The sequence below is a fragment of the Manduca sexta genome, chromosome 6 (genome assembly GCF_014839805.1).
Source record: "Manduca sexta isolate Smith_Timp_Sample1 chromosome 6, JHU_Msex_v1.0, whole genome shotgun sequence".
Lineage (NCBI taxonomy): Eukaryota > Metazoa > Arthropoda > Insecta > Lepidoptera > Sphingidae > Manduca > Manduca sexta.
In genome coordinates, this window is record NC_051120.1 from 5,802,158 (window position 1) to 5,813,227 (window position 11,070).

At 35.9% G+C, this 11,070-nt stretch overlaps 1 protein-coding gene across 4 annotated transcripts in view; it reads right to left on the minus strand.

The window, feature by feature from the left end:
* Positions 1 to 10,914, minus strand: part of LOC115453773 (microtubule-associated protein Jupiter) — a 138,893-nt gene extending 127,979 nt beyond the window's left edge. For 2 of the 4 annotated variants that reach the window (XM_037445900.1, XM_037445894.1), the window contains exons 1-2: positions 10,698 to 10,911; positions 3,945 to 4,028 (exon numbers count right to left, since the gene is read on the minus strand). In XM_037445900.1, coding sequence (XP_037301797.1) covers positions 3,945 to 4,028; positions 10,698 to 10,756 — 143 coding nt within the window. In that variant the 5' untranslated portion in view covers positions 10,757 to 10,911. Of the gene's footprint in view, positions 1 to 3,944; positions 4,029 to 10,697 lie in introns of all 4 variants that reach the window. The other 2 variants (XM_037445915.1, XM_037445908.1) reach the window with 2 other exon arrangements.
* Between the last annotated feature and the right edge of the window lie 156 nt (positions 10,915 to 11,070).

Consider the following 11,070-nt stretch of genomic DNA (forward strand, 5'->3'; position numbering starts at 1 on the left):
GAAAAATTCTTGTAGTGTTGGATAGCCCATTTATTGAGGATGGCTATTATAGGGTATATGTATATCATCACACTATGACCAATGGGACCAAAAACGGCTAAAATTGATTACTTTTGAGAGCTTTCGTTGCGTGCGCTGCATAAACGGTGTAAGTTATGCAACAATTATGTATAACGGAATTGTAATTTGTTCAATAACACTGGATAATGTGTACAGAGTCCAATTATTATTATATGGCACCGAGTTTACTGCGTACTTCATACTAAAAACTAAATCCTTTAAAGATTTATTAATATATTATGAACAATGTTATTAAACTTCAGTGTCAAAATATGTTAGCAACCACATTACTCACGTTCCATTTTGAAACTAATTAAAAAGTTTGTATCTTAAATATGACATGTACTAATTATTAATTATTCCTTTGGAGGGCTAAAATACATAAAATATTTTTTTATTACTGCAAGTCTTATTTTTTGCAATTAGGCAAATATTGAAACGAATAGTTTGTATGGAAAATACAAAAAGTATTTTTTTTACGAATGGATTATTCTGCATAAAATGGAATGGTCAGGGAGGGAACGCATCTGGAAAGGACTGCCAGCGATCTATCGTTGAAGGCAAGCAAGGATAGGCGAGTTAAGATATTGGCATGCCGGTAGGAGAGCAATCGAAAGATAGTCGGCAATCTAAGATAGGTTTCAGTCTTGGATAGTAGATACATTATTAATTTCGGGCGTTAAGGTACTATCTAACTTACTGACAGATCGCATACTTCATAAGCTATTAATAGTTAATTGACGAATAAACGTCGAACTAAAAGGCCTGTTAATCCGGATTCATGGTTCCGCCGTTTAGCTAATTGAGCTAATTATATTTTATTTCATCTAGGCAAGAGTTTACACTGCTACTTAACCACTCCTTTTTCTTTAGTAAGTTGATAATATATCCTTTCATCAACGTTAATAAAAAAAAACTGTTTCTACCGCTTGTTATGACGAAATGTTTTTTTTTTTCTATGGGCACAACATAGTGAAACCACTGCACCTGATGATAAGTGGTGTGCGGTCCAATAGAATGTCGAATGACGAGAGACGGTTATCCCTTGGCAATCAACACAATTATATCGGCCTGTTAGGAACTGGATATACATAGGCAGATCCTGGAACGCGACATACTTACGTGGGCTCCTATGGCGGGTTTTAACACCTTGTATACGGTAGTCGCTATCTGCGCGTACATAAAACACATCCTACCACCAGCAAATGTCTGTTGCTAGTATACACATCAGACTATTATTTGTATGTATGTTACGACTACCCTGTCGTAATTTACATAGAAGTATGATACTAAAATACTAAAATAATAATACTTAATTACAATATCTCACGGTTCCAAAACAAAATTAACATTCATTTGGTTATAGGACAACAGATACTTCGAATCTCTTGGACTCTGTGTAAATACTTGTCTACAAACAAAAGAATAAATGATTTTGAGGAAGAATTAGTTCCCTTAAATCGTTAAATCAGGTGAAAGGCATAAAATGCGGTACATTCCAACCACGGTCAGAATAAAAATTATTAGCATGAAAGAAATCTAATCTTGAAGAAAGTGAGCATATCCATCACTGATGAAAATATCGATAAACAAGAGCTACTACAAACTATTGCTACCTTGACAGTGTCGGGCTATTTATCTCGGGGCATTCGTGACGTCACGCGCGCAGCGTGAAACAAGTGCGCTGGTCGCCCCACGCTAAACACTTTGTAAATCATCCCTCCGAGCTAGTCCATTAGCAAACACATACAAATACTTTCCTTTACATTACACTCGCCCCAAATAACGCAACAAATAACGGTCCATTTGAATGTTCAATGTACATCATACAAATGCAAATTCTAGCCAAAAGCACAGATCGATTTGTGGACAGATAGCGAGTGCCTCAGGCCAATGGTTTGTTTTGACCGGCACGTGCGGCGGACAGGTCACGACTTGACTTCAAAAATAACACCCGCAGGCGGCTACATTATGAAATGCATGGAATGTTAAGAGACAGTAATGGTGCAAAAATAAGTGACTAGACTTGACGGGAATTAATTATTGTTATTGCTTTACCGCACCGAATTGAAAAATTAAAAACGCCAATCATCCATGGCAAAATTTAAGGCAGTCTAGAATAAGTAGGCCATGAGACACCTTTTGTACGAAATCGGATTTACACAGTGCCCCAGATATTAAATTGAGTCGATAGGTCTGCAAAAAATCCTTAACAATTTTACTGCTATTAGAGCGGCAACAATGGCGTATGTTGTTCGCGTTTCTTTGGCCACTAGTCTATCAATCACGCAAACATTATTTGTTTTATCGATCCATCGGAATCGTTTCGGCATAAATAAGGACGCGTGCCAGTCGGAGCCGGGTCCTGGCGACTTTATACTATACATATAAGAATGTCACAAAGAATGTCAATTGAAGTGGATAGTGCGTAGACAGAAGATAGCTTTAGCTTAGCCCGCGATTATAAACCGAAATACCTACAAAATAGAGCTTCTTAGACTTATGTCTTAACGTTGGCTCAGAGATAATAAGAGAACGGTGACCGCTTTACTTATACAATTTATGCCTCAATAAACGAAACATAAGACCAATTTCTAAATTACTAAATTGCCCATATGCCTACTTCCTACAAGTTTAGTATTGACATCTTCAATGACAACTTTCAAATCTATGTTGCTTAACTCTAAATATAAAATGGAATAACTTCACAACGTTCGAAAGTCTTTGTATTTTGGTTTTTAGTACAGAACACTAAAAATAAATAGATTTATCACTAGCTTGAATTACAAACCCGAACTGAAACGTATTTATTTAACGATTCAAAATCGAATAAAATCGAAAAATCAATGTTGGTTACGTAGCGCCACAGTTTTACTATCCGTAGCAGTAACCTTCCTACTGGTACTAAACCATAAATCACTCTTTTTTATTTCTAAACAATAAAAATACAGTAAAACTGAACTTATATACCAAGGTACTTTAAAAAAATATTGACGACTTACACATAACTATGTTTTAGTGTAGAACATGGATCGTAGATTTCATAAACCAGTATAATAAAGTTTTTACCACTAGCCATTATTTTATTGCAATTAAATTATCTAAGAACAATTCTCGACATATTGCACGTTTTGCATAAAAATATTATTGTAGTGTCCTGTATAAAATAACCAGCTTTTGCCCGCGGCTCTGCCCGCGTTATAAAGTTTTTCGTGCTAAAGTTTTCCGTTGTAAAAGTCACGCTATATATTTTCCCGGGAGCCTATGATCTTCCCAGGGTCTCAAACTGTCTCCATACGAAATTTCATCTTAATACGTTGGGTAGTTTTTGAGTTTAACACGTTCAGGCAAACAGATGCAACTTTGTTTTATAATATATTTTTGTAGAACTTTTTAAGAGGAACAATCCCGTCATACATCGTTGTTGCATAACTTTACCCGTTTACGCAGCGCACGCAACGGAGGCTCTCAAAACTAATAAATTTTCCCCGTCTTTGCAAAATGTTTCATTACTGCTCCGCTCCTATTAGTCATAGCGTGATGATATATAGCCTACAGCACTCCACAAACAAAGGGCTATTCACCACAAAAAGATTTTTTGTGTTCAAACCGGTAGTTCCTGAGATTAGCCATTACTGCTCCGCTCCTATTGATTATAGCGTGATGATATATAACCTATAGCACTCCACGAACACAGGGCTATCCAACACAAAAAATATTTTTCAGTTTGACCCGGTAGTTCCTGAGATTAGCGCGTTCAAACAAACAAACAAACTCTTCAGCTTTATATAATAGTATAGATTATATAATAGTATAGATTAGCTTATTCCTATCTTTCTTTTGTATCTATAGTAGATCTCAATGAATTATGCAAGGTAACTAACCCATTATCTTCCGATGGAGTCTCTGGCAAATGTTCTCCATAGCTAAATTCGGCAACACTCCGGGACGCAGCTACCGACAGGAGCCTAGAATAGGAATGGAATAGGTTACAAGGATAAAAGGGATAGGAATTTGGGATATGGAGTAAAACTGTTGGTTGAGGTATGTAACAATGACATATAAAGGAGAATAAAAAATTGTATTTATTGAAAAAAAAAAAGCAATATTTGAACCGATTGCCGTTTTTGGTTTAATTTGGCTTTTGTCAGTAAATTTTTGCAAGCATATTCAAGTTTGTGCGATTGTCGCCTGAAATACAACTTGAATAAAGAATCATGAATAGTGTATACGCCGCAATTTCAACAAAACTTATTATCATTTTAGCTTTTAAAATTCCGAGACAATATCTTCACCCCAGTTAAGAAATTAACGGCAGTGTCATTGACTAGGTAAAAATTACTGATACACTACATAGTTACAAGGAAAATTATTTTAAAACATTGTTTTCGATGCACAGACTCAGCGCAGCAGAGCGTGGCGAAGGCAGCCGCGGGCGACGTCCACGGTAGCATGAAACCACCGCGCCATTACACCTCATTAGCAGTGAAACTCTGCTATTCACCGTCCACAACTAAACTCTGTTGTACATTAAACACCTTTTTGCCGACATTGAACAAAGAAACTGAACCTGTCAGTGCTTGCTAATTTTAACACGCTTGCTGTTTTGCGGTATAAGTAAAAGCCCCTAATAGAAAATCAGACTAATTTATTTGTAAGTAGTTCTATACGAAAAATATAAGAAGATAATATATTGTAACTTCAAAATATTTATTAGTCAAGAACATAGTTAAGTGTCAAAATAGTATTTTAATTCGATTGAGCTTCAGCGTGAAGACATAACGTTTTGTTATGGACGAATGACAAAATGCAACAAAGGAAGCAATTTCATTCATCTCCGTTATAGATGAACATCAAAAGAAACAATTTGTAAACCATAAACTGTTCTTTAATTTGATAGCCCACTGCCCAACGCATCAATTTGTTCTCGACGGGTTGAAATAAACAAAGCCCTACGCTATCGGCCCATGGCCTCTAATTGACACTATCTATCTTTATAACCATTGTGTTGTGCCCTTTAATTAACAGATATCGTAACCGAGACGGGACGCGAACAAACAAACAAACGACCATTCACAGGAAGAGGCGATGCACTTTTACGATTTCGTTTGATGTGCACGCATACGGGTTTTGTTTGGGTCGATTAACACCAACCAACAATAAAACACGTATCAACTAAAGAACATTAATGATATGGATAAGACTTCGTATCACCGCTAGACTGAATAACCCGATGCTTCATTCTTAACAAGTTCAAAGTTTTGTCAGTGAATGAAATGATCTCAGAAATCCGGTGATGTATGGGAATCAACCTAGAATCCGTAAGCACACATAGTGTCTTAACCAGACCATGGACGTAACCGATACAATCGTTAGGAATAAGTCAAGTATATTTCAGATCCTGTAGGACACCCGGTTCCACTTTATTTAACAAGTACAGTGAGGGATTCTATTCTACTACGGGGTCATATCCGTCTTTTACAATTACAGGCGTATTAATAGAAGAATAGCTTTGACACGGCCGTATAAGTAAAATAATAAAAAAATGCCTATTATATAGACCCGATTTTATAATAAATTTAGTCCTCAACATCAGAATCACACCGAAAACGTCACACAGCACACGTACCCAGAATAAAGATGTTACAACGCTCCAAAAAAACTTCTATTGCATTGCGATTTCCATTTTCATTTATAGGTTAACACTGATGCTATCAATACAAACTTACACAAATATGACACGTTTAAGATCAAATGTGACACTTGGATTTCTGTGCCGTAAGACCGTGAACTATGAATATACAAAAGGACAGCCATACGTCGCCTCGGCCCAATTGACATTTCCTTGCTGGAAAATAATAAGCTGCAATAGATTGTTGCCACTTGCGAGCGTAGTTTACCCTTTCACTGCTATTAGGACTTTTATCCAGGTTCAAATCTAGTAAATTGTATTGAGTTTTTAACGAAGTTTCTAGCCTTACTAAATATAAATAGCTAAATGTTTGTTTGGCATATTCATTATACCAGTTCTAAGATATTCGTCCTTTTAGATTTTTTTTTTTTATTTAATGTATGGAAGTTTTATAACACATCTCAGCGCGGTAATGTGAAAAACCAAGTAAGTACATTAAAAGTTAAAACCTAAATTGCCACTGTGACCCTAAACATATTCTCAAATAACGAACAAAAAACTTTCTCGGTATTTAAGTAAATGCATTTCATACAAAATAATTAACATGACGGTTCCCATACTTAAAGATGGAATTGACCCAGAACTGTCGAAGCTGTCAATGCGTTTGATGCGCACACGCATCGCGAAGACGTTCATCGCCATATATGAGCATGCATCGTTGCACGTAGCATACATCTCGCTAGATAGTGTCAAAACGCTAGTTTCTAATTTATGTCTGTCTGTGTGGCGAGCCTAGATTCCTTTCCAGATTTTTTCTAATCATTAGCAATATGACATGAAATGATAAGAATTGTGCTATGGAAACGTAAATGATTTCATTAGGTGCATGGTGCTTGTAGAAAAGTTACTGTAGAATATTATATGTCATGTCAGAGTAAGTAAAGAGTAAGACTACCATACACAATATTATGTTGAAATATTTGTCATAGTTGGTCATTCCAATTTTCAACAAGTCACGTTTCAAAGCCAGCCAATATAACTACATCTAGTACCTAATGCAACCCAAACGACTTGCGATCGAAACCAAAATCCCCTTCATCGGCCATTCATGCTGAAATTAACCAAGGACGCGATAATTATAATACGTGTTTGAATAAACAACACGTTACGAATAACGGAGTTCCAAAATACCATTTAATTTCCTTGAAAATAACTCGCCCACATATTGAATTCAAATCGAGCGCCACTGTTATTATGGACAAATTTAGCAATGGATTTTGACTACTTTATTGTATTAGAAAAGTAAAATATTCTTGAAAAACCTATCAGTGTGAAGGCTAATGTGTTAAGCTTACATAAATTTATTCCAAACAGCTTCAACGTAATGAATACCTACTCTTAGCACTTACGTTACTTTGGTGACAAAACCATTAGCGTGTTGCGTAGCATCATAATAATAAACTTTAATGATATCGCCAGAACTACAAATAAACCATAGAATTATAAATACACCCTTCATTTGTAAAAAAAACACGGCTATTTACAATTCTGTTTATAGTTAAACCCCCTCATTAGATATATAGTTATCTTTTGATATATAGTTTGATGAATGTATTATGACCAGAAAAAGTCTCAATATGACTCTAATAGATCTATAAGTTATTCCCAACTAGACATATAGCATAGCCCGCGCTGACAGACGGCTGGCAAGCGAACCATGTAATAGCAATAGCTTCCGCGAGGGCGCGGCTCATTGTTTGGCGGCTGCGACACGCCAGCGACAGCCGTGCGTGACTGCCTGCCCAGCCTGGCAAGCCTGGCTTCTAGTGTTCACTGGTCGCAGATTACACCATCCAATGGTAACTTTGTGGAGTATTACAGAAATTAGGCGAATTTATAGATTGCTCATAACACTTGCGATTGTCGATAGTAACTTACAGGAGTTGTGGTAGAGTGTATGAGGGCAGAATAGTCTCGTAAACGGAAATTAAACATTAACAACTTAATAGGAATGTGATTAAAATCTGAAATCTAAAATCTAGCGACGTGTGTTTAATTATTCACCATTATATTTGACCTATAATGTAATTCACACGAATTCTAGTGCAGTCACTTTGCCCTGCCGGAACAAAAAAATAACGCTTGCTCCGTAAGCTCTACCAGTGTTAAGTATGACATCAATCTACGATCGTAGTAACTAGCGCCATGCAAGTTGCATTAATATGACCGCAAACTAGCTCCTGCGGGGCTTCACGGAACCCGAGCCGCGGTGTCCTGTTACCGCGACGCCAGCCCTGCGCCCAAATAATCCTGTTACACTCGATTGATGGCATGTACGCCTCAATGACCCATCATGTTATAATACTTCACAAAGTAATCATGCCGACACTACACCTTCTGACACCTAGTTAATCGATACTACAACAAATTCGTGCTTTTTATCTCCATAGAGGTAAGTAAAGGCGTAAGTAGTGCTTCCATAATCCTCCAACTCAAAACAGACTTTACGTAATTCATGGATACTGAACACTTGTTTCATAACTTCTGAGTAAATTCTCTAAACATAAATGTGCAAGCCGACCAAATATAAAAGTCACACTCTAATCTATGCCCCCCTTACAAATATTACTAACATGAGTAGTATGTATGTACTACATAAGTAGTTTAGTAAGATAACTGTAAAATAAATTTACTTGAAACCGACCTTAAATAAAACATTTCGATCTTAACTACATTGGGATATAATTTAGGAAACATAATATTAGTTCCATAACACTATAACACAGTGACTAAAACGCATCAAAAGGGACAATCAAGCGGTAATCTTAAACGCGATCCAAAGGATACAATTCTATTGTTTGGGACCGTTGTTTCTAGACAATTGCGAATGTGCGAGTCGAATTATCAAAGAAAACGGACCGATTGTTGCAACTCTGCTTTGTGTCGCAATATCGACAATTAGAACTGTATAAGGTCATGTTTACGAAGGGAAATTTGAAAACCAGTTCAAGTAATTGGCAGGAACTATTTCGCACACTAAAACAAAAATGTCTGAGGATAAACATTGATACAATATCAACAAACAATACTGAGCTTATCGTCGCCCACTGCCGAATATAAGCTTCCGCAAGTACTCTACCAACTCGGTATTGGTTATTACGCGTTCAACTATTGCAAATGTTTATACTGGCACATTAAATAAAATCATTTTTAAGATACAATATACAGCCAGCTAATTATGAAGATAGAATAGCGAGATACAGCAATAAGATCTTATCTTATTGCTATATCTCGCTAAATTGCAAATCCTGTAACGTTTACTTCCGTATTCAAATATAAATGCATCATTACTCATAATATATTGAATGATATAGGTGATACGCCTTCATGCAAAGGTAGTTAGCCATTATCTTGTTTGCTAATGACAAGAACATTGAACAATAACTTTCAATTTGAACAAATAAAGCATTAAAACACAAACAATCTTGCTGCTCGCCTTAATTGGGATTCTCAAGGCGAGTGCGCAAACGCCGCCCACGAACGCTCGAGGAAATAAATCTGGTCCAACCTACACCTCCAATTACACAAAGTAACTGTTCATACAAATACTTCAGAACACATTCTGGCGCCAGACGCACAAGTTTACTATATTGGAACACGTTTTGCTGCAGTAAGTAATTTAATTTCAAATGAAATCCCAGTAGACCACAACATTCGCCTACCTTAGGCCCTGTTACCATGTCCTGGTTTAACGATTTACATGTTCCAAGAAAGCAGTTAATCATGGCCACTGTGCTCTCATCTATAACAAATGTATGAGATAAGCAACTGTTTGCGTTAGTTTACAAGCAGGTTCTGCTAGTACTATCACATTAAAATCTTTTCTTAAATGCAAAGCTATTACTGTAATACGTATTATGCAAATAATAATGCTGTAGAGGCTTATAGAAAATACCGTTTGCATACAGGCAATCATGCTGGTTTACAAACCATTGCATACGGACCTATTATAATATAAAAAATAACATTATGACTACGTTAAAAATATATCATACCCAATAATATAAAAATACGTTGTAATATTAATGCATAAACAAAAGATAGAACACAAAAATTAAACAGTTTCCATAATATGTATTAAAACTGCAATGATTCATACGACTTACGAATATGGACAAACATCTCAATAGATTATGACTTAATTGTATAAAAAATCTATTCTGGATTAACTACAGATGCGGTTAAATAAAGACGTTTTCGTAAAACAATAGATACCTATACAGATACATTTTATAGAGCTAAAACATAAGATATTGCAGCGAAACTCATCGATGTCACACAGGCGCTTAGATCTCTAATGAAAATATAAAGCTCAATCAATCGTAATAAAACTAAAAATGTCATTCGGTTCGCAGGTTTCTTCCAAGATACCTACAGGTCAAGAACAGAGTTTAACTAATACTACCCTAGGCCTAACTCACTAGACACTTCATGAGTCTCACGTAGTCACACCAGAGAAGCCACAACAGAATGTAAATACAAGGACTTGTTTCTAACCACAAAATATTTTTTTATATCGGGACCAGTGTTGGGATCTCTATTTTTTCGGGTAGAGAATATTTCAAGCTAAACTGTTCCAAAATATAAGTCTGCATGGATAGAATTAAATGCGTAATTATTTTCTTGCTAATGAAAAAGTTAATTGGCAATAGGTAAGTGGAGACATAACATAATGTACCTTTATCTCATAATTTAAAAAAAGGAGGTCCTATTGAAGATTTACATTGCCATTTACTTACCCACATAATAATGAGTTCTATGATACCTCAAAATACAATTAAGATGTAAATACATAGAGTACTTTTTTTTAACAAAACAATAAGAACACCAAATGTATACCTATCCTTGTTAGTAGCAGCAGGTAAGAATATTGATTGTTTCATAGATATTAAACGGTATAGTTAGTCAGTTTCCATGATGAAATGTCTTAAGCATACTAACTTACTTGGTAATAGAGCTTTTCGAGTCCTCCGGCAAACCAACAAAAATCAACGTGGACGACATTTCACAAAACACGAATAATATAACGAATTTACTGAAAATTTTGAGCGCATTCAGCGCAAAGCTAAATTCAAACCAATACACAGGAATTCACTGGACGTCAAACTGACCTTTGTCAAAATTTAGTTTTTAAAAATTATAGTATAACCGCCAGTTCAAACGAGTTGGTATGGTAAACTGGCGTTGTGCATTATTATGACAAAGTATGCGTGGGTGAGCCATGTAGGTGTTTAAATCGACCCCTTGTATAATAATTATTATCTAGAATCGCTATTTCCTTTCCGAGCAGTGTGATCTAAGCTAAGATTGTTGTTTGT